The 21,834-nt window shown below is 44.3% G+C and overlaps 1 protein-coding gene across 1 annotated transcript in view; it reads right to left on the reverse strand.

The window, feature by feature from the left end:
* The window catches only part of FGF14 (fibroblast growth factor 14), a 637,500-nt gene extending 617,642 nt beyond the window's left edge, over positions 1-19,858 (reverse strand). The window contains exon 1 of the mRNA XM_040267416.1: positions 18,759-19,858. Coding sequence (XP_040123350.1) covers positions 18,759-18,966 — 208 coding nt within the window. The 5' untranslated portion in view covers positions 18,967-19,858. The remainder of the gene's footprint in view (positions 1-18,758) is intronic.
* Between the last annotated feature and the right edge of the window lie 1,976 nt (positions 19,859-21,834).

Consider the following 21,834-nt stretch of genomic DNA (forward strand, 5'->3'; position numbering starts at 1 on the left):
CAAATATTTTCTTCCATCCAGTAGACATTGCTGAGCAGAAGCTTTTTAGTTTGATGTGTTCATACTTATTTATTTTTGCTTTTACTGTTTTTGCTCTTGGTGTCAGATTCAAAAAATCATCACTGAGACCTATGTCAGGAAGCTTACTGTCTATGTTTTCTTCTGAGAGTTTAAAGGTTTCAGGTCTCACATTCCAGTCTTTAGTCCATTTGTAGTTAATTTTTAGTGTATGATATGAGACAGTGGCCCAGCTTCATTCTTTTGCATGTGCCTGTCCAATTTCCCCATTTATTGAAGAGACTGTCCTTTCCCCATTGTGTATGCTTGGCTCCTTTGATATAAATTAATTGACCATATGGCCTGGGTTCATTTCTGGGCCCTGTATTCTGTCCCATTGACCTATATGTACACATTTATGCCAATACCATACTGCTTTAATTGCTACAGCTTTGTAATATAGCTTGAAATCAGGAAACATGTTGCCTCCAACTTTGCTGTTCTTCTCAAGATTCTTTTGGCAATCTAATTTCAATTGGCATCTAATTTTAAGTAAAAATGATCTCAACAAAAACTATTTGAAAGCCATAAAATGGACTGGTGTGGGTATAAAATATTCTGGTTTTTAATTTCAAAATCACAAGTTTAAAAACCCAAAATATGTAACTTAGTCATTATTTTTGCATTGATCCCACTTCCAAGCTACTCATTTCTGCCTTCAAATTGCTGTTAACACAAACCCTTGCCCAGTGGGTGTCTTAGATGAAAGATTCTGTTCGTCTATAGATTAGGTGAGCCCACAAGCATCCAGAACTTAGTCATAAGCTAAATGTCTAACATATAAATTTAACATGCTTAGTGTTTGTCCCTCAAGTTAGGAAAATCCAAACCAAAATTTAGCTGAAAGAGTATTTCACTATTCAGCAGCTTAAAATATGGATATTTTGCCAAGATGTAATAATCTGACAGTTAGGAAATAAATATAATGTATATTACCTGAAATTACTTTTGGGCAATGTCTGAAGTACTCTGCACCTGTATTGCCATACTTGTTAGCAGCACCAACATCTATCATTTTCCTTAATTTTCTAGTAATTCTAAAGTGAAGAGAGAAAGAAGAGCGCCTCATAAAACATACAATAATATTTAAAAGTATTTCTACCAATGATAAATTTTGTAGAATACAAGAAAGAAAAGGTCAAAGTTCCATCTTCTGTTAAAACTGTAGTAACAGTGGAAGCTTCCCCGATGGCTCAGATGGTAAAGAATGTGCCTGCAATGCAGGAGACCGGGGTTCGATCCCTGGGTCGGGAAGATCCCCTGGAGGAGGAGATGGCAACCCACTCCAGTGTTCTTGCCTGGAGAGTTCCATGGATAGAGGAGCCTGGAGGGCTACATTCCATGGGGTCGCAAAGACTCAGACACAACAGAGCGACTAACACATGCACAGACTTGTCAGTTCTGGGAGACAGGCATTTGCTTACCTGTGTCCTCAGCTGCTAACACAGACCCTGGCCCATAGCAGATGCTCAACAAATTTTTTTTTTTAATTAATTTATTTATTTTTAATTTTTACTTTACAATTCTGTATTGGTTTTGAAAAAAAAAAAAAAAACCTGTAACAGTGAAAGAAAAGCATAGTCAAGCAAAAACTGTTACTAAGATTCACAGAGGTAACTGCTTCTGCTCTGGGTAATAAAAGTAAGAGAGCAAGACTATGATTCACAAAAAGAGCTGATGACCCTCATTTCCTTCCCTCGAGGCTTTCACGGACATGGTAGTGGGCAGCAAAGACACTGGGTGAGAAAGTGCAAGTGTAACTGTGCCATTACTTAGGACGTGACCTGGACTGCGGCATCTTTATACAGCAGTTTATTTTTTTACTCAATACTATGTTAATGCAACAGCATTCGGAGCCTTCCTAACTCTGCACCAGTCGGACCTTTTTTTGCATTGTACAGCTGTCTATTGCCTTTACCCTAATTGGCACCAAAAAACCACAAAAGTTTAATCATTTGCTCACTCACTTCCCACGGAAGTGACAGAATTCAGGTTTTTGCTGCCAATTTGCTCCCACCACAATGTGTCTACAACTGTTAATCACCACCTTTTTTAAATGAACCCCTTCCCCTTCTTACATGAATTATGCTGTGGACCTGTAAATATCCATTTTATAAACTTATAACCTAGGATCTCTAAGAAGGATGCTAGTTCTAAATCAAAGAAATTGAAATTGCTTCTTATAAGGCATTACTAGGTATGTATTTGTAAAGTTTAAATGGTGATTAATAACTAAATTCCTGCTCTTGTTTTAACAAGTGATCACCCTTAAAATATCATTTTATATATTTTGTGACATTCTGAATCATTAAGATAACCAAAAAATAGATATTGACCCCCTCCCCAAACACAATTCAAATTTTATAACAGAAAGGAGAAGAAAAACAAAATACATTTCCAAGACTTGTGCTTTTAGCAAACTGTTTCCTTAATGCATCTCTCCCCTAAGCAACAGTCATCAGGGGTTACTCAAACGCAAAGCCAGAGCAGTGTATCAGGATTCTTGTACAAGAAGTTGTGGCTCACGTTGCTGAAAAGTTCCCTGTAGCTCAATAGCCTGTGACATTTTCAGTCTGGTAAACATCACCTTTTGCGAAGTTCACTGCTGCCCCATGGACCTCAAGTGCTAAACCAAGTTGTTCAGTCTTCCCATCCCAGAAACATTCTCTGGTTCACTAACTGTTACCACATCCACTTTAGCTCTTCTGCTAGGCTTCTGGACTCCGAATTATGATTCTTCTCATCCTCCAAAGTAAAGAGAGTCCCTTAACATTACCCAAAGTCCCCAAATATGAACCTTTTGCTCAGCCTCTGACTTGCACTCACATTATACTCGCCTTCCCAAGAATATACTTGTCTCTCCTGGCAAAAGACACACGCATTTAAAAGTCAGCTCAGGTCACACTTCTCAACAAGATTTCCCTTTCTTCCCGGCTCATCCTTCCGTGGGTCTCCTACAGCCTTCCCGCGGGCCTTTCATACCTCAGTACCAGTGTTCCCTATATGTTGAGCTTCAGTACTTTGGGGCCAAAGACCAAATCTTTACAGAATGTTTTAAATCTCTCCCAGTAACTAACATGGAACTTACCCCATATAGTTATTGTATAAATGCCGAAAGGAAGACAGGGACTCAAGGAAAATTCTGGAGGTGATGGATAGGTAATAAATATCTCATCTTTGTGGTGAGAACACCAAAGTGTATTCACATGTCCAAACTCATCAAATCACACACATTAGACATTCAAGGTTTTTTGTATATAAATTTTAGCTCAATAAGATGCTAAAAAATTTCTGCTCCACGGCAACTAAAGGTCTCTTGGATACAAAATAAATAATGGCATAAATTACTTTTTACAGCAACAAATGTCACTTTTAAAAACTAAATAAATAAATGCTGATAGGTTTACCCAGATAGATTGTATAGTATCTGTCTTCTCAAAACCTCAGGATCATCTTTTCGATAATTTCCAAAGAAGATGTTTCTCTACATTAAGTGCATCTTCGGAACGACAGCCCTGAAGACACCAGAGAGGAAAGACAACATTGCTGTGTAGAAACAGATTTAAAGGACAACTTACCCAGGGGATTTCTGCCCTGTCTCCAAAAGAACTTTTGACTTAGATTGTCTTCAGGAGGATGTTTGCATTGCAGAGCAACCTTGGAATCTAAAGACTGCTTCCAGGTTGCTTCTGTTCAGTTGCTCAGTTGTGTCCAGCTCTTTGTGACCCCGTGGACCTCAGCATGCCATGCTTCCATGTCCTTCACTGTCTCCCAGAGTTTGCTCAAACTCATGTCCACTGATTCCATGGTGCCATCCAACCATCTTATCCTCTGTCATCCCTTCCCCTTCTGTCCTCAATCTTTCCCATCATCAGGGTCTTTTCCAATGAGTTGGCTCTTCACATCAGGTTATCAAAGCATTGGAGCTTCAGCTTCAGCATCAGTCCTTCCAATGAACATTCAGGGTTGATTAACTTTAGGATTGACTGGCTTGATCTATTTGCAGTCCAAGGGACTCTCAAGAGACTTCTCCAGCACCACAGTTCAAAAGCATCAATTCTTTGGCGCTCAGCTTCCAGGTTAGAGGGCGGATTTGTTTTCCACCCAGGATAATAAAGACCATGGTTCTCTGATGGGCAAAGACTGGGCATTTTTTCAAGAAGCTCCTTAAAAGGCGGCAGATTTCCTAAATTCAGAGGTCCTCAGCTCTGACACCAATCTACTGTATGCAGGTGCCCGCCTTGGCCACTCAGCACTGGTGCCTGGCAGATATGAGCACTAGGGAAGCAAGAACCTGAAGCTGCTGACCCTAAGCTGTTGCTGTTGTTTAGTCGCTCAGTCATGTCTGATGCTTTGTGACCCCATGGGCTGTAGCCCACCAGGCTCCTCTGTCCGTGGGACTTTCCAGGCAAGGATACTGGAGTGGGTTGCTATTTCCTTCTGCAGGGGATCTTCCTGACTCAGGGATGGAACCCACATCTCCTGCATTGGCAGGCAGATCCTTCACCACTGAGCCAGCTGGGAAACCCGTGTCCTGAGTAATTCAGTCCTTCATCTCTGACCCAGGAGCCTCCGTCCTCAGCCAGCATCCCTGTAACAGGGGAGGACCGGCTTGTTTGCCTGCATGTGGGGTCAGCTCGAGAACCCTTCGTAGTTTCGGACAACTTCTGGATGTTAACTCAAAGTCAGTGTGTTCAGTTAGGAGTTTTTAGTTTACAAAAGAAAACAGAAGTTACCACATCAAGGTCTACACATCTCACATGCGACGGTACAGGCAAATCTCAAAATCAACAAGTGAAAAGCACACGCTCAAGGGTACGAGGATTTCAGGATTTGATCATCTGAGGCTGTGTGTGTGTGTGTGTGCATGCCCACTCAATCATTTCCAAGTCTTTGGGACCCCATGGACTGTAGCCCACCAGGCTCCTCTGTCCATAAATTTTCTAGGCAAGAATACTGGAGTGGGTTGCCGTTTCCTTCTCCAGGGGATCTTCCCAACCCAGAGATCAAACTCGTATCTCATATCTCCTGCATCGGTAGGCAGGTTCTTTACCCACTGAGCCACCGAGGGAAGCCATCTGAGGCTCTAGGCTAAGGTAAAATCAGAGAGAGTAGATCGGGGCTGCCTCTCACAGGAGGCACGGGTGGGAACTGAGAATGAGGTTTCCGGGGTGATGAGAACGCTCTAGATCTTCAGTGGGGTGGTTGGCACAAAATTACACACAATAGTCAAAGACATCAAACTCTACCGTAAAGAGCTGTGCATTTTAATGTATGCAAATTATGCTCAATTTTTTTTTTTTAAAAAGCACTACAAATTCTAAATATCCAAACACTGAATATGTTGCATTTCCCTTTAGTGTCAGGATAGAATGATTCACAGAGACAATACCGGCCATTCTCATGTATACCCTTTGAACCTGCCTTTAATCGGTAGCTGCAATATAGGGATTTAAGACAACGCCTCTGGAGAAAGACTGCTTGGGTTTCAACTGCTAGCTGAGTGCTGCTGCTGCTGCTAAGTCGCCTCAATCCTGTCCAACTCTGTGCGATCCCATAGACGGCAGCCCACCAGGCCCCCTCTTCCCTGAGATTCTCCAGGCAAGAACACTGGAGTGGGTTGCCATTTCCCTCTCCAATGCATGAAAGTGAAAAGTGAAAGTGAAGTCACTCAGTCATGTCTGACTCCTAGCGACCCCACAGACTACAGTCCACCAGGCTCCTCCGTCCACGGGATTTTCCAGGCAAGAGTAGTGGAGTGGGGTGCCATTGCCTTCTCCACAAACAAGTGCTACCTTTGATAAATATCTCGAGTTCAGACTGATGTATCTCATTTACCGTCTGACAACTGTACTGTTGGCATTTTTTGCCCTTTTTCCCCCTTACGGTAATATACATAAAAGTTGAAAAGCCAGTTGTATAATATACTAATCCCAACCTTGCCTGAAGAGTTAAATTGATGACCAACCTTTTGAAAGACACAACTAAAGGAAAGATGTGAAGACAAAATCTCAGGTATGAGAGTACAGATGCCGGGAGAATGGGCAGGATCCTTGGTGATGGAAAAGCAGTTTACTGAAGCGACCGGGACAGAGCGGCCTGGACGCCACAGCCCTGCAGAGGAGAGCACGGTTAGCACTTTGAGCACGTTGCCCACTGGTTCGCGTTCCCAGGGAAAGGGCCGTGCGCCACGGGGGGCCAGACACACCTCTGCACGCTGTGGTTCAAGATTACTCCCAAGACTTTTAAAGGAAATATAATTCCAACTAAAAACTGATAAACAGCATCAACAAATATAAAAAAGAAATAAAAATTTAAAAGAAATAATTAGGAAAGGTAAAATAAGTAAACAATCATGATCCCGCAAATTTCTGTTTTAGAATTTATTTTTGAATGTATTGCTATATCATGAAGGTATTTCTAATATTTAGAAGCCATTCTATTAAGTATTTCCAATATTTTATATTTATTACTACATGTCTGATGTATGAGGAATTTTGCGTCACTTAACTGGCATTTGGGTGGGAAGTTTGAATGTAAAAGAAAAAATAATTAAGATGATGAAAAAAAGTGAATTCCTAGGAAACAAGTCATTGGATAATAAAGGAGGAAAGAGCAGACTGGGTCACTGTTTTCAAGCGCCCCCACCCCTCCCCCAGGAAAATGTTGAGGCAGAGCCATTGGTAACTACTGTGTGTTTAATTTAGAGAGTGACTCAGGCCTTGGGCAAACAAAGCCCTTTCTTTGCTTTCAAATGCTAACACCTGGAATACAACAGAAACACAACCAAGGAAGACGAGTTTCAGACTTTCAAGTGAGTGGCTATTTAAGAAAAAAACAAAAACCCTACAATTGTTTTAGCCTTGGAGCCTTATTTTCGGGGCTGCCCTGATGGCCCAGCGGGTAAAGAATCCACTCACATTTCTTCTTTTTTAAAAGTCTGTCACATGCTCCACACAGGAAGTAGGAAAATCAGAGATTTCAATCCCTCTCAAACTACACTTTAAGAAAGAGGCAGCATTTCAGTAGAGGCTACCACACACTTAAGTGATCCACTCTAATTGTGCAGACTACAAAATGTTATGAGGTTAAAAAAAAACAAACAGACATTTTAATTACAACTGCATTCATTTCTATCCAAGAAGCAGGTGCACAAACCTACGTATGTATATTCAATAAAGTTCACACTTCCTTTTTCTTGCCAGACCTGAATAATCTGGGAAATTGGCTTTTAACTATTATTTGACTCCCCAAATGGAACAAAGTAATGTGCACAAAAGCATCTACTATCAACAAAGAACTGTATATCATCTTTGAAAAAACAAAAACACCTTTGACTTACCTTTATTGTAAGGCTCTTTTTTTTTCAACCCTATGGACTTTGGAGTCAAGAAAATGAACTCTTTAACCCAGAGCAACTCTCCCAAGAACTGCCTATTGAAACTATGATCTAGAAGGGGAAACTTGTCAAAGTTTCCTACTTGCTATTAAAAGTTACCACAGCCTCTTGAATGTAAACAGTCTGGAGAGAGGCAAGTTTTGCTCTGTGTTTCAAGGAGACAGGGGTGTTTTATTGGCAAATGGTCAGTAGCTCAGAATCAAAAGGAATCGTCCAAATCATTCAAACCTTGGTCAGAACATCCTAGATGTCTCCCTCCTTTCCCTTCCCAAATTCAAACTGGCCACTGAGATACATGGACTCCACTTCCTCACCAGCCCATATATCTGCCTTATTTTCGACTTCACCACTTCCTCTCTGGCAGTTCTTACCTTCAACCAGCTCCACGCAAAGATTTTTCCACACTATTTCCAAAATTACCAACAGTCCAAAATAGCTTAATTGAAAGATTCACTGCAAATGGCTAATGAAAAACTAAGGACACAAGAGGTACCTTAAACAGAAGACTGTGAGACCCTCTACTGCCCTCTGTCCTCCACCTCGGTCCTCCCCGCCTACCCATCCTCTATCTGAACTGCCTCTCCACTCTGAAGAAACGACAAAAACATAACAAAACAAATCAGCGACCTTACAGATGCCCCACACATACCCTTGAAGGATGGCCCCCAGATGGGCCCCTCTTGGAACTAACAGGACTCCTAGGGATTCTCCAGGAAACCGCTACTAGTTATTCCCTTGAGCAGCCTGTGGGAAACTCAAGTTAAAATTAATGAACAACCTCGACACATTCGTAGATAGCAGCCTTCACTCTGCTTTAAACCCCACTTGCTCTGGAGTCTGACAAAACTGGTTAAGAGGGCCGAAGAATTCTTACCAGACTCAGTTCTCCTGGATCTCAGTGCCCAGTTGAGAAAGAAAGAGGAAATCTCACAGTTTCTTCCTTTCCAAGCCCCACTGGTTATTGATCCTTTCTCTTCCAGCAACAGCTACTGACTTCTTGTTTGTCTCATTTCAGGTTCTGAAAACTCAGCCTGGAAACCATCAGACTGAGGGTCCTCAAAACATGGCCGGTCAGAAACGTAGGTTGCACCCCAGGTGCAGTTAATGTCCTGATTGGCTGAGCCTTTCTTTGGTTGTCTCTGGATGTGGCTCTGGATCTTGGGAGGGTGGGAGCTTTTGCACATTCTTTGGGGACACGTCTTAGAATCCAACAAGTTTTTCATTACTGCCAGGAATATTTACCATTTGTCTCAACTGAAACCTGACAAGATATTAGAAAAAATCTTTTTTTAATTTAAAATAGCTCTACAGTAAGAAGTGGGCCAGACTGAAATCTGACATTCAGAGCCTAATAAGAACTTTTTAAAGTTAGGCTTCCCAGGTGGCTCAGTGGTAAAGAATCTCCCTGCCAATGCAGGAGACTCAGGAGACGTGGGTTTGATCCCTGGGTCCAGAAGATCACTTGGAGGAGGAAATGGCAACCCACTCTAGTATTTGTGCCTGGAAGATTCCATGGACAGAGGAGCCTGGCAGGTGGGCTACAGTCCATGGAGTCACCAAGAGTGGGACATAACTGAGTATGGGCATACACACACGCGTGCACACACACACACTACTGCTACTACTACCACTACCCCTAAGCTAAGTGAAACTATGAACCCAGAAAGAAAGAACGATCTTCTGAAACAGACAGCTCTAAGTCTAGTACACAGAAATCTTTTTATTTCCATGCTAGTTGAAGAGCTTTTCCCCGCTCCAAAGCAGCAAACAGAAAATAACGTAGTCCGATGGGTGATCAGCTCTTTGATGTCATAAAAGTTGTAACACAATTCTTTGAGGAATTCAAAACTATTCCTTGTTTCAGAATCTGAGTTCTTAAAGGAATAGAAATGCAGCCCATGAAGCAATTCAAAGTCCATCTATCCATTTTAGCTATCCCCACATCTCCCCTACACTGGTAGGTATTACAAAATCCTGGATTTAGGAAACTAAAGTCCTTCTTGAAGGATCTTACATTCTTTCCCTGTGTCTTGAGATATAAATAGTCTAACCAGTTTTCTTGAGGAACTGATGACCAATTCTTTGAAAAGCAAACTTCAAGGAGGATATTATCATAAGATGGGAGAAAAAAGGTTAAAAGACTGGAAACTAGGCCAACAAATGTCTTTTAAAAGTGTAAAGCCATCTGAGCAGGGAACCTTAACCTACTCTGTCTGCCAGAAACATAATTTGGGTATAGCATTCTTTTATAAAGCAGGGAGCCTGCCTTATCATACCCTCAAAATAGTCTTTTTCAACTTTTACATTTAGAGTGAAGTTTTGTGTGTTTTAAGATTTGAAAATCCTTGCGATTTTCCCCAATAGTTCAGAATAACAGAAGGAAAAACAAGACAACGTAGGCCAAGTCCTCTCCAAAAAATGTTTAGAGACTGAAGGAAAAGACATCTGGGGAATACAATAGATATAAAGGAATGCCATCTGTTTGAGCACCAACCACACAACTCTGTAAGATGCATGAAGAGCTCTTGGTGGTGTCACCAGTGAAATACAAAGTGTTTCTTCTTCCAAAGATCAAAGCTGGGAGACGCATTATCTCTACAACGCAAAACCGGCTCTTCCAACGTCACTTCTACACCATGAGGGACCTGCCACACCTCTAAAAGGTCAATCATGAGCCCGAAGGTGGCCTTCCCTCTCTGATCTCAAATTTAAACTACAGCTTAAAATATACTCAACACAGACCAGGAGAGACAGGAGGAAGAGGGGAAAGTTCATTCAGAATCCGGATTGGGTGGGAAAATGACGAGGCTTGGCATGTGAGAGCTGCAACTGACCTGAGACTATTTTAATCAGTGCCCATGGGTTGCAGGGGCAATATTCATTGGATAGTCATTGAAAGCACTGACCCTGAAGCGCCAATCCTTTGGCCACCTGATGCGAAGAGCCAACTCACTGGAAAAGATCCTGATGCTGGGAAAGATTAGAGGCAGGAGGAGGTTGGGGCGTGACAGAGGATGAGATGGCTGGATGAGATCACTGACTCAATGGACAAGAGTTTCAGCAAAGTGTGGGAGATGGTGAAGGAAGGACAGGGAAGCCTGATGGGCTGCAGTCCATGGGGTCGCAAAGAGTCGACCCGACTGAGCGACTCAACAACAGCATACACTGCAGGTGAGGAAACTGAGGACGGGAGAACTAAAGGAGCCAGCGGGTCTGCCCGTGTCGAGTGGGGACTGGGCTCATCCTCTCCCAGTCCTGAACTTAGGCGCCTCAGCCAGCAAGTTAGCTCCTTCCTGCCGCCTAGCCCCTTTTCCTCTGAACGCCCGGGCGCCTCGGGTGAAGGCAGCCATCTGTGCGCCGGGACCACACTCCTCCGCCATCCTCCGGCTCCGGGGGCGCACAGGGACGCGCGCGTGGTAGCCGGCCCCGGGGTGCCCCGGCCGGTCTGGCCGGCGAGTCCAGTACCGCCCGCACCGCCGCTTCCGGACACGTGGTTTCCATAGCAACGGCTGCGCCGGCCGCCAAGCCCTCCTCCCCCCAGAGACGCCCCAGGGTCGGAGGTCATCTCTGTGGCAACGGAAACGTCTGGCGGTACGGCGGCTCGGACGGGCCGCTTTCACCGCATTGCGTAGCCGAGCCCCCGGCGCTCTGAGGAAGGGCGCGCCCCTGTGGTCGGCCCCCAGGGCTCTGGCCGCGGGTCGCGGTGGACGAAGGCCACGCGTCGCCTGCCTGCCGCCCCCACTCTCTCCAGGGTTCCATGAGGCCGACTCCGAGCCCCGGTCCGGCCAGATACCCGAGGGGCTCGTCTCCTAGAGGCAGATCCGAACGGTTGAGGTGGCCGGGTTGGCGGTGGCAGAGAACTCTTGGGGTCCACTCGCTGCTCTGGAGGCGGGAGCTCGGCCCAGTCGTGCCTTTGATGGTGGCTCCGGAGGGCGGAAGACGAGTAGCTGAGTGTGGTTGTGGGGAAAACAGGAGTTTGCAGATGACGGCTTAAAAAACGGAAAAGAGCAAACCAGGTAGGGGCGCCTCCTTTCCCAGCAAGTGCTGGTTTAGGGGCTGTCCCCTCAAGAATAAAAACGTGCCGCATGCGATAGTGCCGTCTTCAGAGGAATCTCGGAAAGGAAATGATTCAAATTCACTCAACTCTTTTGCCAAATGCTCGCTTTTTAAGGAGCATATTAAAGCTCAGAAAAGAAAACGAAGCAGGCTTCTGCAGAAGGAACCAAAGGGTGCCCTAACACTTGTTATTTAAAGGCTGAGCGGGCCAGAACTGGTGTATGCCAGTCAGTTCAGTTCAGTGGCTCAGTTCAGTTCAGTTCCTGTCCAACTCTTTGCGACCCCATGGACTGCAGTATGCCAGGCCACCCTGTCCATCACCAGCTCCCGGTGTCTACTCAAACTCATGTCCATTGAGTCCGTGATGCCATCCAACCATCCATCCTCTGTCGTCCCCTTCTGCCCTCAATCTTTCCCAGCATCAGGGTCTTTTCCAATGAGTCAGTTCTTCACATCAGGTGGCCAAAGTACTGGAGTTTCAGCTTCAGCATCAATCCTTCCAGTGAATGTTCAGGACTTAGCTCTTGGGCTTTTGTGCTTAAGGATGGTCTGAAGTTTTGAGATTTAGCATAAGGGCATGAGAAAATGTGGGCACCGGGGAATATTGCAAGCCATGTTTCAGGATGCCCTGGGATGAAGGGTCAGAAAGCCACTAATAGCTTTTTCCTTCTTTGTTTTATCATTTAGAGGCCAAATTCTCCGTTGACACTGTTGGAAAGGAGTAAGCATCAAGTGATCTTAACCAAGTAAATCGTATGATACTGGCAGTTACAGTCCCACAGTTCACTTTCTCAAGGAACCCTGTTCTTCACTACTCATTTAATTAAAATGTATTGAAAACCTGTGATCTGTCACAACCAGAGTTTTTGTCAGGGAACAATGATAAAGGCAGTAGTGCTTGACAGTTGTTAGGTGACTGTCTTAGATGGTGTTGGTAGGTTAGATTAAAAACTTCAAGGTTCCCTGTAAAACTTGTCTGCAGTATACCTCCTTTTTGCTTTCATGTTTAGGAAGGCCCTAAGAATTCCTCCGTTAAACTTCTCTACCCTTCATCATTCTTCCTTTGCCAAAGCAAAAAAAGGAAAAAAAAAAAATGAGTTTGTACCAACTACAGAAATATACAAGGAAAACATCAAGACATACCTGGTCTTCAAAAGCAGAATAGCAAAAAAGTTAGTGCCTCTCTGGAGGCATACAAAGGAACTGAGAAATCTTGAGGCAATTCCCTGGCTTTCTGTCCTCAGATTCAACTCTTATAACTAAATCTAGCACATGGTACACAGTCTAAAACCCCAAGAAACACCGCACAGACTATGGCATTAGGCAGCTAGACATGTCAGTAGGTATTTCCCTGACCTACCGTCCCTCCTGGAGGTAGTACCAAGTTGGGCTCAAAGGTTTTAAGAATATAGACACAATGCAATGTCTCATTTAAAACTTAATAGAAGAGCTTCAAATATACTGTTTAAACATCCCAACTGTTTCCCCTTAAGGCATAAGAAACTATTTTGAATAAATGCTTCCATTTTGAGACATCTACATATTTATAGAAAGCTTATGAGTCAATTGAGTGAGTTATGCCAGAATGTACAAAGGAGCAAAAACTTCAGTGATTGTCCTTGTTACCACATTTATAAAAATGCTTCACAAAAGTCCTCAATGTTTGTGTTGCTAAAATATGGAAGACTGGGTTTGAACATTTTTAAAGGAGTGGTTCCGCGTGGGAAATGTGAAATATAGAATCTGCTTTCGCACCTTCTGAAAGCAGTGCATCCTTTGAGCGAATGTGCTTGGTTATGGATGCTGCCTGTGTTGAGAACAGGCTGGACATGGGTACAGCTAAAGTGAGCTCCATTGTTAAAACCAGGTACAGATGATCATGCGTTTGGTTTCACACTTGTTAACTTGGATAGAAATTAAAGCAAACATAAAGCAAAAACATGACACTCCCAAGAAGTCAATACTTGGAAGCCTAACAAACATTGAATTGTGGGTGCCACTGCCTGCAAAACTCATTTTGCTACTTCAGTAACTAAAGCTTCCTGGATGGAGTCCAAGGTCAACTGGTGTTATTGGGTTGGCCAAAAAGTTTGAAGTTTTTCCATAAGATCCTACAAAAAAAAAAAAAAAACGAAATTTTTGGGCAACCGAATCCATGGAATCCCACTCTGAAGGCAAGCATATGAGAAGAAGAAGGGCCTGACATCTGTTTGGTGTTCCAACCATGCAGTCTGAATCTGCTGTCTCCGTATTATATCTGCTCTGTGTTTAGAAATGCAAAGGCTATGGCCCATCAGTGGGTCACCTGGCCCTACAGGAACCTAGGATGAGTTGGCAGGTGCAGGAGAAGTGAAAAATGCTTACTCTCTTTTTCTTCTCCCTCTTCCTATTTTGTCACTTCCCAAAGGCATGACCTCCCCAGAGGTAAAGCAATTAGCTTTAAAAGACTAACATATATTTACATGAGTAACAGTGGCACACCAGATGTTTTTGGCACCTAAAACAGCTTAGTAAATGGCAAAAGCAAAGCTGGAAGACACCCTTAAAAAGGAGGAAATAGAAAGTGACAATGACTTCTACCAAGCCCTGCTTGTTTCCCCTCAAAGTTACATAGCAGAGAGAGAGTTTTGAAGAGGAAACTCAAGGCCACGAGTTTGTCGATTTTCTAAATGTGCTTTGCAGAACTAAATCTAGGGCACCCGCTTCATACCCTCCTTGCTGCTAGCACTGGTCCCTGATAAAATTACCTCTGGTTACAAATTTTTCTTAAAATCTGTGCTTTCCAAAATCCATCCAGCCATGGAAATTTGTGTGTGGGCGTAGCTATACATAAGTCCCCTTCCTGTTGCAAACTTTCTAAGGTGCATTCCCGTGTCCAGTCACGTCTGTTCGTGTGTCTGGTGGAGAGTCATGTGCACGCACCCTCTACAATTGTTTGCATTTTGTGTACTTTACTGTACAGTACTGTACAGAGTACAATAGTACAGTATCTTTATTTCAAGTCCGGGTTGTACCCAGACATCACTGGATCATTTTTCTAAGAGGGTAGGCAGAATTGAATCCAGCAAGTAACCAGAACCTGTCGAGTGTTTGTGCAGTCGCAGCTCACCCTCCGTCTCCTCTCTGAGGTCGCAAAGAGTTGGAAACGACTCAGCAGCTGAGCGCACATGCGCACACTGCACCCTCTGTCTCCTATTGCTGAAAATCCTTCCGCTCCACCATCTCCCACCTCCTCTCCCTTCTCTTATCAGTAACTCTTCTTACCTGTCCGTTCACACAATGCCAGCTCCTGTATACCAGCTGTTGTACTGTACTTTGTGTTTGTTTTTTTATGTGTTATTTCTGTGAAAAGTACTATAAACCTATTACAGGACAATACTGTATAGCTGATTGTGTTCTTGAGTACCTAGGCTAAACTTGTCAGACTTACGAACAAATTGGACTTACAAACAAATTCTTGGAAGTCATTCGTATGTAAGGGATTTACTATATTTGCGCATCTGTGGCTTCCTTTGCCTGGTGGACAGTATGTATCTCAATAGACATCCATGACATGACCTTCCTATTTATCTTTATGGCAGACTTCTTTTTTCCAACTGTATTTATTTCCTTAGCAGCCATCAGTCAAAGTTTAGTGACCTAGATTATTTCCCAGACTGGCCTGGGATACACATTGGTCAGTCCAAACTATCAGTATGAGTTTAAACAAACAGATCAAGCCCTCCTCCAGGCAAAGTAAGTGCCCTGGACTCAGTATTCCCTACTTAATGATCTGCCTAAAATACAGTCACTTTGCATGACTCATGCAGTGAAAGTTGAAGCAGGTAACATCTATTCTAAACATATTCCTCTACTAGGAAAATAGGAGAAAGTAGGACATTTAAGCAGAGGCATGCGCACCCACGTGTGTGTGACTGTGTGTGTCTGATAATAGCTGTATTGTGAGATATTGGACGTCTTTATGAAGACAGTAAATTTACTTTCTATCCAAGATTTCTAAGCTATTACAATTTAATTTAAAAAGCGTATATTGTACAAATGCATTCTTCATGCTCTTTTCCATTTAAGTTTTATATAAAAAACAACCACCAGTAAAAACCCATTTAATTATCACTTCTTATTTAAACACTAATCAGTGACTTTTGGGTAGGTGAATAAAATGCCCTTAAGTTTTTGACTCTATTATTTGCTTATTTCCACACCAACCTGGTTATATAGCAGTACTCTGACATTTCTCTCAGGAACCCGAGAGCAAACTCTGTATTTGTTGATAAAGTACTGGGAATAAGCAGTAAATTATTTTATAACTTGGAAAAATTAGAAAGAAAAAGATTCCTCTAATAACAAGTCTTTACAGCAAATTCATGATCCTAGTACCGGTACTTGGAGGTATTCTGCCAAGCTTCTTAGTTTGAAACCAGTTAATTGTCCTCATTTGAGATGTAAGGTAATATAATAGGTAGTAGTCAATCTGTTCTTTTTGGTTTTAACAGTTAAGAAGATTTTAGTCTTTGTTTTATTTTAATTACCCAATTAACTTCTTAGTTATAGTGCTATCTTGGGATCAGAATCATTTTAGGCCTCGTGTTAATAGCAGAAGGAGAAGAGAATTTACCAGCTACAATCCTGAAAGTGGATGGCTAGGCATGGGTTTGATTCAGTGTCGCAAGGCAAAACTTTAGAAGGTGAGACAAATGTTGTGACACATCAAAGTCCCATTTTTAAAACGATTTACAAAATTCTGCAACTCCCAGGTTGGCCCTCTCACCCCTGGCATTCTAAGACTTAAACTATCCTATTCAAGTAGTTGAGGCATTGTTAGACGCAGTTTGAGTTAACCCATCAATTCACACCCAAGTACTTTAGCATTCATAAGCTGCAAATTAAATTGCTCTAAAAATAACTCATCATTTGTTTGACACCTTCCAAAACGCCTCTGAAGCAAAAAAAAAAAAAAAAAAAAACCACTTTATTCCAGAAAGATGAAAGTGGGTGGGATGGGGGAGGTGTAATAAAAAGATCTTGAATCGTGTATGGGTGAAAATTAGTGTTTCCAGTAAAACTGTTTACCAAAAAAAATAAAATAAAAATTTATAAAAGGCAGTAAGGAAACTTACTGTTCCCTGCTGAATTACTGCCCACTCTCAGCACTATGGAGGGAGAGATTCTAGATCTCTAAAACAAATGGCCAAGTCCAAAGAAATGCTTTTACAGTATTCCTTTCTCAGAGGGAGATAAATCTTTTCACTGGACACAAGGCTTCACAGACCACTGATTTGCCTGTGTGAGGGAGTAACCCTTGTCTCAGGGGTCTTGGCGTGAACTTGGGAGACGGTAGTGTTGCAGATCTGGGTATGACCAGGCCATCAGCAAGTGTTGGGCCTGATGCCGGCTTGGTCGGGGTACCCACAGCTCACCGCCCAATTGGAAATGCGGCTGGGGAGGTGACCACACTGCTTTCTCCTTGGGTGATGCTCAGGATGGTGGTACCATCTCAGAGTTGCTAAATACTGAGGAGTTAAGGAGAGAGGAGGGTGGAAGGACAGGGCACGGAGCGGGTGGTGGGGAAAGAGGAGAGGGGGAGGAGAGAAAGCCGGTCAAGCTAAACAGAGCAGGGAGCTGAGAACTCCAGGTCGGAGGCAGGGAGCCACTGCAGCACCCCGCCGCCCAGAGCTTCCCTCAACTGCCACCCAAAGGTCCCGGCAGAAGGCAACTGCCAGGCGTCCTCGCCGCATCCGAGCACCTGCCCTCTGGACCAGCAGCACAGGGGGCCACAAGGGGGACCCAGCCTCCGCATCCGCCCCTCCATCCCCGCCCACCCAGCCTTCCTCCCACCTCCCCACCTCTCCTCCCCTCCCTCCTCCCCTTCTTCTCCCTCCTCCCGCTCTCCCTCCCCCTCCCCCTCTTCTCGCGCCGCCCAGCTACGATGCCTCAGCCAGCTCCGGAGGCAGGGAGGCGGCCGCCACTTGCCGCCCGGCCGGCGGGGCTCCGGGTGCCAGCGCGCCCCCGGCGGAGCTCGCAGTGTCAGGGTGCCCGCGGGAAGCCATGATCTACTACACCGCAGTGCCGGCGTCAGGAGCCCCGGGCGCCCCGGGCTGCCGCGGCAGGACGGCCAGGGCCCCGCCCCCGTCCCCCAACACGGCCCCCAGATACAAACACCGGCCTCCCGCCCCCGGGTCCCTCCCCGGCCTGGGCCGAACCCGGGGACACCGCACACCGCACCCCCCCTCCCACCCCCCCGCCCCACCCCCTCCAGCGCTCGCGCTCTCGGACCCGCCGCGCCCGCGAGCGGCCGCCACCACCACGCAGTCCTCCGGCATGGCCTCCCCAGGGCGACTCGCCCACAGCTCCGCGGCCACCCCCAAACGCCTCAGACTTGAGATCCCGGGAAGTGAGCCTCGGGGACCCGACTCCCCCGAATCACCTGCATTTGCATTTCTTATGTAACGTACTGCAAGTGTCCCGGTTGGAGCATTTTGGAAAGGGGGCGCACGATCGCCGCGAGGCTGAAGCAGGGACCCGGGGCCAGGCGCATGCCACCCTGGGGACCCAGACGCGGGGCGAGGACACTGCTTTATTAAAGGGAGAGACCGGGCTCGTCGGCTCGGTGTGGGGTTCCCTCCCGACAGGAGCCCCGCTCAGGTGTCCCCAGTGACAGGAGGTGTCGGAGGCAGAAAACCCGAGAAGGAGTTAAAACTCCGGCACCGCGAGCTAGACGGGGGCGGGAGGCGGGGGCCGCGCGGGAGGGGGAGCCCCTTCTACTTTGGTAAAGGTGATGGGGTGGCGGATACTGTGCAAGCTAATCAGAAAGTCTGGAGCAGGTTCTCGGAGCCGAGCTAGGTCTCCCCGAAGCCTGCAGCACAAGTCGGCGGAGCTCTCGGCTTCTTTTTCCTGGCAACGAACGAAGCTTCGGCTGCCTCGGGCCAAACCTTAAGCTATAAACCCTTCAATACTTCACCAAACATCGGCAACCAGATACATTAATTTAAAAGAAAAAAAAAAGTTTCCTCCTCCCTCCGAGTGATGGATTGTGTCACAGCCAAGGGATGCTGACACGGGTTTGGGGGCTCAGAGACGCGGGTCCAGCTGTTCCTTGTTTATCCATGCAATAGCTCTATACACTACACTGTCCTGGTCCTTTGCTGTCTCCCCTGCCTTCCTGCATAGCAGAACTGCAGATCTAGCTCAGTGAGCAACAGACAGGTTATTAGGAGGAAAAACATAACATGATGCATGTTTTGCTTACCAGTTGGGTTCTTGTTTTTCTTAAGACTCTTGCCACAAAGACACTGCAGCATATGCGTTCCTTTGCTGAAAATGTTCCAAAGAAACCACATTGATTTGGGCGAAAAGCAATCCAGCAGCTTAGACACCCTGAGAAAGAAGAGATCCTTGTGGTTGCATAATAATAATTTGAAATCAGTTCTCCTGAAGAGGGGCACCGGTTTTACCATAGGAAAAACGATGATATTCCGGATCTTCTCCCAGTTTTTTCCCCTCACGTGGTGTATTTCTTTGAGACTTCTCAGTGATTGTTTTTTTTCGGCCAGGGTGAACGATTTTATCCCTCTTGATCACCACTGGATTATTACCAAAGGGTTGGCCAAAAAATCCTTTTTCAGCGTGAAGACAAACAAAAAAGCAAAGAAATCCCAACTGAGAGCAGAGTTAATCAAGGAGAACAGGAATGCACAAAAGATCCCCGAAGAGAAAACCATAGCCTTTTTACTTGATCGCTATGAGGATGAGTGAGTCTGCAGGAGGCTAAGCAGGATTCGTCTCACTGAGAGAAGACTGCCATTGTGTTGTCCCTAGGAGAGAAGATTTTAAAAAAAAAAAAAAAAGGAAAAAGGAAAGAAAGAAAGAAAGAAAAAAGAAAAAAAAGAAAAAGGAAAGGAAACGGAAAAGAAAAAACCACCACCAGCACACACACACCCCGATACCACCTCCGAGTCTGACAGCCGAAGACACAGCCTCCTTTCTCTGTGTCGATTTTTTTTTTTTTTTTTTTTTAATAATCAATCGCCGGTGCTCAGTGGGATCGGATAGAACCTGCAGTTCTCAATCACCACGAAGAAAAGATGCAAATTGAGGTGCCTGGGCAAGCTGGTCGTAGTAGGTAGACAGCGCCACGGACCCCCTGGCTCCTGGCTCGCGCTCCGCCAGTTTCCAACAACGGTGAGCATGGGGAAAATCTCCCCTTCGGATTCCTCGCACAGCCTCGGATGTGAGTTACAGGCATTAAAGGGAGGAGGAGTTGAAGTTTGCATTGAAAAGACTGGCTTTCCATGACGTAGCCACGTGCTTTCAGACCCGTCACCAGTGAGATGCTTGCACCCGCCCGGGGAGGGCAGTATCACTGCAGTCTCCCCGCCGGTTCCCCTCTCGAAGTAGCCCCCACCCCGCACCACCAGCACTCAGCCCCAACCCACCATTCGACCCCCTCCCTCCTCTCCCCGGCCTGATGAGGCTTGCTGCTTGCCCTCCGAAGCCAGCTAACAGAGTCTTCTCTTTCAAAGTGAATTCTGAAAAGGAGAATTGATGATAATTAGCAAACCTTCAAAAATACATGGGATGGACCGGGAGGCAGGGGTTTAAGCGGAAACAGCAGTTTAGGACCACTCCTCGGCCAACATTCGTTGCACCTAACACTTTCCAAAAACAGCCTGGAAAGCATCTAAAACCTTAAGGAAAACTCAAGTTCCTTTAGTTCTTACTTGAACCCTACTTGAAGAGCTGCTGGAAAAATATAAACTAGGCATATAACAAGTATGTACTTGCAGATACTGCCTGTTAAAAGAGCAATCACTGAGATCAGGGTGACAAGCTATACTTCGTCGAGGAGGGTCGTATGTAAATGGGAATATTTCTGCCTTTTCTAGACAACCCGTGATCTTCAAATACTTTTTTTGGTACAGAAAGCACTCTGCTTGATTCCTACACTAATTCATTGCTTTTTTTCTGCACTCATTAATTGAACTAACATTAAATTCATGCTTATTCTGTTATCTATGCTTGTCTACAAACTTGCCACCTGCCACCACCATTTAACCTAACAAAACGGGCAAATTTTTTCTTTTATCAAGATGTAACCCAGTTTCCTAATTTCCCAGAAAAATGAAAAGATTTAGGGCAGCATTTTTTATTTATTTTATCTTACTTGAGGAAATATATATAAGATAATATAAACTGTTACTAAGAATCATATAACAAATTCCAGTGTACTTCCTAATCAGAATTAATAAATGCTAAAATTTCATATTTGTGTGCTGAGCATTTTCAAAAAGTAAAATTTACCACTTTCACTGTTGTTAGGCAAAGGACTTAAAGTTATGCCAGCTTATCAAGCTCTGTCTTAATTTCAAAAGGTTAAAACTATTACCTCTTCTGCATGGGATATCAAGCTATCTTATAAACAAATAGATGTAGATTTATGTTGTTGGAGACTGATAGAAACTGATTTTAAAAAAATTTAACTGCTTACTTATCAGTTACTAAAATATGAAAATATAATAAACAACTTTCCATGCTAGTGTTTTCTAATATGTAAGAAGAGTTTGGAGGTGTCAAATTTGTATCCAATATCCATAACCCTTTCGGAAAATGTCAGTTGATTTTTAAACATGGTAGAAGAGGAATTTAATTCCAGCAAATTTTATTTAAGTTAAGAAGCTTGAAAGTTAAATGCTGATGTCCTCAACATACTTAAGGAATCATGTCATACAGTTTAAAGAAATTGCTTAAATAAAGTTGGAAAAAGCAAGGGAAGAGAGAATATATAAAAAGTCTATGAATATAATGCCAAATGACTTATAAGCAGCCTGAAAAAACCTGAATAGTGGAGTTCTTTTTTTGAAAGAGGGAAAATAAGACAGCATGGCCAAATAATTAGGACAGAATTGTTGGTATCAATCAATCAGGGTCACATAGTACATGCTGCTTTTATAATGTGTCCTGTCAGGGGTTCCAGAATATCCCAATATATTACCACTGGACGTAGGCCAAGGTGCACAGCTGGATAAAAAATAGTCCTCATCAAGGTCTCCTGAACTCACACAGCTCAAAGTTTCTGTAAAAGCTTGCCGAGTTCCCTGGGGTATCTCACCTTTAGAGTAAAATCTGGGGACGTGTTTGCATCTTTTCATCTGCTATTTGTGTAGAGAGAGTGTTTCTCAAAGCAGCTCTTCTTGCCTCTCCAAATTAGAATCTCTGCTACACATAGTGACAGAGAACTTGATCCCTATTAACACAGAGAATGATTGAATGACTGCCAGAAAGTTATGGTTTGTTTTGTACTGGTAGAAAACGTATTAATTCTTTGT

The sequence above is a fragment of the Oryx dammah genome, unplaced genomic scaffold, assembly GCF_014754425.2.
Source record: "Oryx dammah isolate SB20612 unplaced genomic scaffold, SCBI_Odam_1.1 HiC_scaffold_24, whole genome shotgun sequence".
Lineage (NCBI taxonomy): Eukaryota > Metazoa > Chordata > Mammalia > Artiodactyla > Bovidae > Oryx > Oryx dammah.